Source organism: Triticum aestivum, unplaced genomic scaffold (assembly GCF_018294505.1).
Source record: "Triticum aestivum cultivar Chinese Spring unplaced genomic scaffold, IWGSC CS RefSeq v2.1 scaffold87074, whole genome shotgun sequence".
NCBI lineage: Eukaryota > Viridiplantae > Streptophyta > Magnoliopsida > Poales > Poaceae > Triticum > Triticum aestivum.
In genome coordinates, this window is record NW_025259776.1 from 1 (window position 1) to 1715 (window position 1715).

The 1715-nt window shown below is 52.9% G+C and overlaps 1 protein-coding gene across 1 annotated transcript; it reads left to right on the plus strand.

Annotated features, from left to right (window-relative positions):
• Positions 1-833: 833 nt before the first annotated feature.
• LOC123177748 (anthocyanin regulatory Lc protein) lies at positions 834-1708 on the plus strand (the record flags this gene model as incomplete). Its single annotated transcript, XM_044591302.1, has 3 exons — positions 834-864; positions 1171-1334; positions 1454-1708. Coding segments are annotated over exons 2-3 (401 nt in total), but the record flags the coding sequence as incomplete, so codon positions are not given.
• Positions 1709-1715: the final 7 nt, after the last annotated feature.

The following is a 1715-nucleotide window of genomic DNA, read 5'->3' on the forward strand; positions in this document are numbered from 1 at the left end:
GGCGGCAGACGAGGCGACGGGACGGGGCGGCGGGCGGTCGGGCCGTCGGGCTATCAATGCGACGGCAGTCGAGGGCGGCGGCGCGGCAGACGAGGGGACGGGGTGGCAGGCGAGGGGACGGACGGGACGGGGCGGCGGGCCGCAGTTCACGCGCCACGACGCGCTTTCAGCGGGCGACGCGTGGTTTGACCACCGACGCGCTTGACCACCGACGCGGTAAAAAAACGTACGTCGTCATAGTAAAAAGAAAATGCGTAGACGTACGTACGTCGACGGGCCGCGCGGGTACGTCGCGGCCCCGGGACTGGGGGAGGGGCAGGGGCAAAGACCATCCTACCCTTTTTTAAGTTTTCAGGCGAAGGGGTATAGGACGATCTGAACCGTTGATGTTTTCAGGGGGTTGTACCGAAGAAGAAGTGTTACTAGACTAAGTATAGTTCTCTTGGTAGAACGTCTCTTCACTACTGGCCGTGACACTATAATTGCACGCAGTGATGCTCGCCGTGTTTCCTTAGGCGCTGTCGACGTCGATTATTGTGTGCCTATTGGCCCTACAAATGACGTACCCCGTCACCTCACCGTCAAACAGACATCGGTGAGGATTTCGTGCATCTCAGTCCAGTTTTACTAACCAGCGAGAAAATCAAGCAGGCACTACACTAGCTAGAAAGTGATGGGCCTAATTGTATGTTGGTGCAGTACAGTAGTGTCCGAATAGTACTTTGCTGTTGCGTCTGCTGCAAGGACAGATCTATAGAACATATGCCCTGGATTCTTGGTACATTGCATATGCATATATAGCGGCTCCATCTTCCTCCCCGGACGACAGGTTGGCCTCTGAGCTTCTTGGTCTCCATAGCTCAAGTAAACCTTTAAAAAGCCTTTTAGTTGGAAGTTTCTCCTCCACTCATGCTAGCTAGCTAGCTTAAATATCTCTTACTTCCTTAGTTTGTTCTAGCTTTCGATCTAGTATGTTCTTTGTCATCTTCGTTGAGAAAATATGCCATGAAGTTTCTTAATTAGCACCAGTGCAACAGAGCAAAGAGATTTAAGCTTGCATGGACTAAATTAGCTATTATAAATACAAGAAATGAATCTATAGCTCCATTGATTTGTTTATTTTTGCATCCTTGCTTGCTCTAACTTCACCTCGTTTGCATGCATATGAAGGAAAGAAATAGTGTGGTAATGGCGCTGTCAGTAGTTCGTCCGAGCCAGGAAGAGCCCACCCTACCGCCGGCCGGGAAGCAATTCAGCAACCAGCTCGCTGCCGCTGTGAGGAGCACCAACTGGAGCTACGCCATATTCTGGTCCATTTCAACCAGCCGTCCAGGGTAATAATAATTTATACACGAAGGGTACATCCGATTGATGGCCACTCCAACTAGCTGTAATACTTTTCAATTTGTCAGAAGCAAGCCGTTTTCTTTCCTCTTACGATTTTGTTCCGTAGGGTTCTGACGTGGAAGGACGGGTTCTACAACGGCGAGATAAAGACGAGGAAGGTCACCAGCTCAGCGGATCTCAGCGCCGACCAGCTCGTCCTGCAGAGGAGCGAGCAGCTGCGGGAGCTCTACGAGTCCCTCCTCTCCGGCCAGTGCGACCACCGGGCGAGGCGCCCCGCCGCCGCGCTGTCGCCGGAGGACCTCGGGGACGCCGAATGGTACTACACCGTCTGCATGAGCTACGCCTTCCGGCCTGGCCAAGGGTATGTG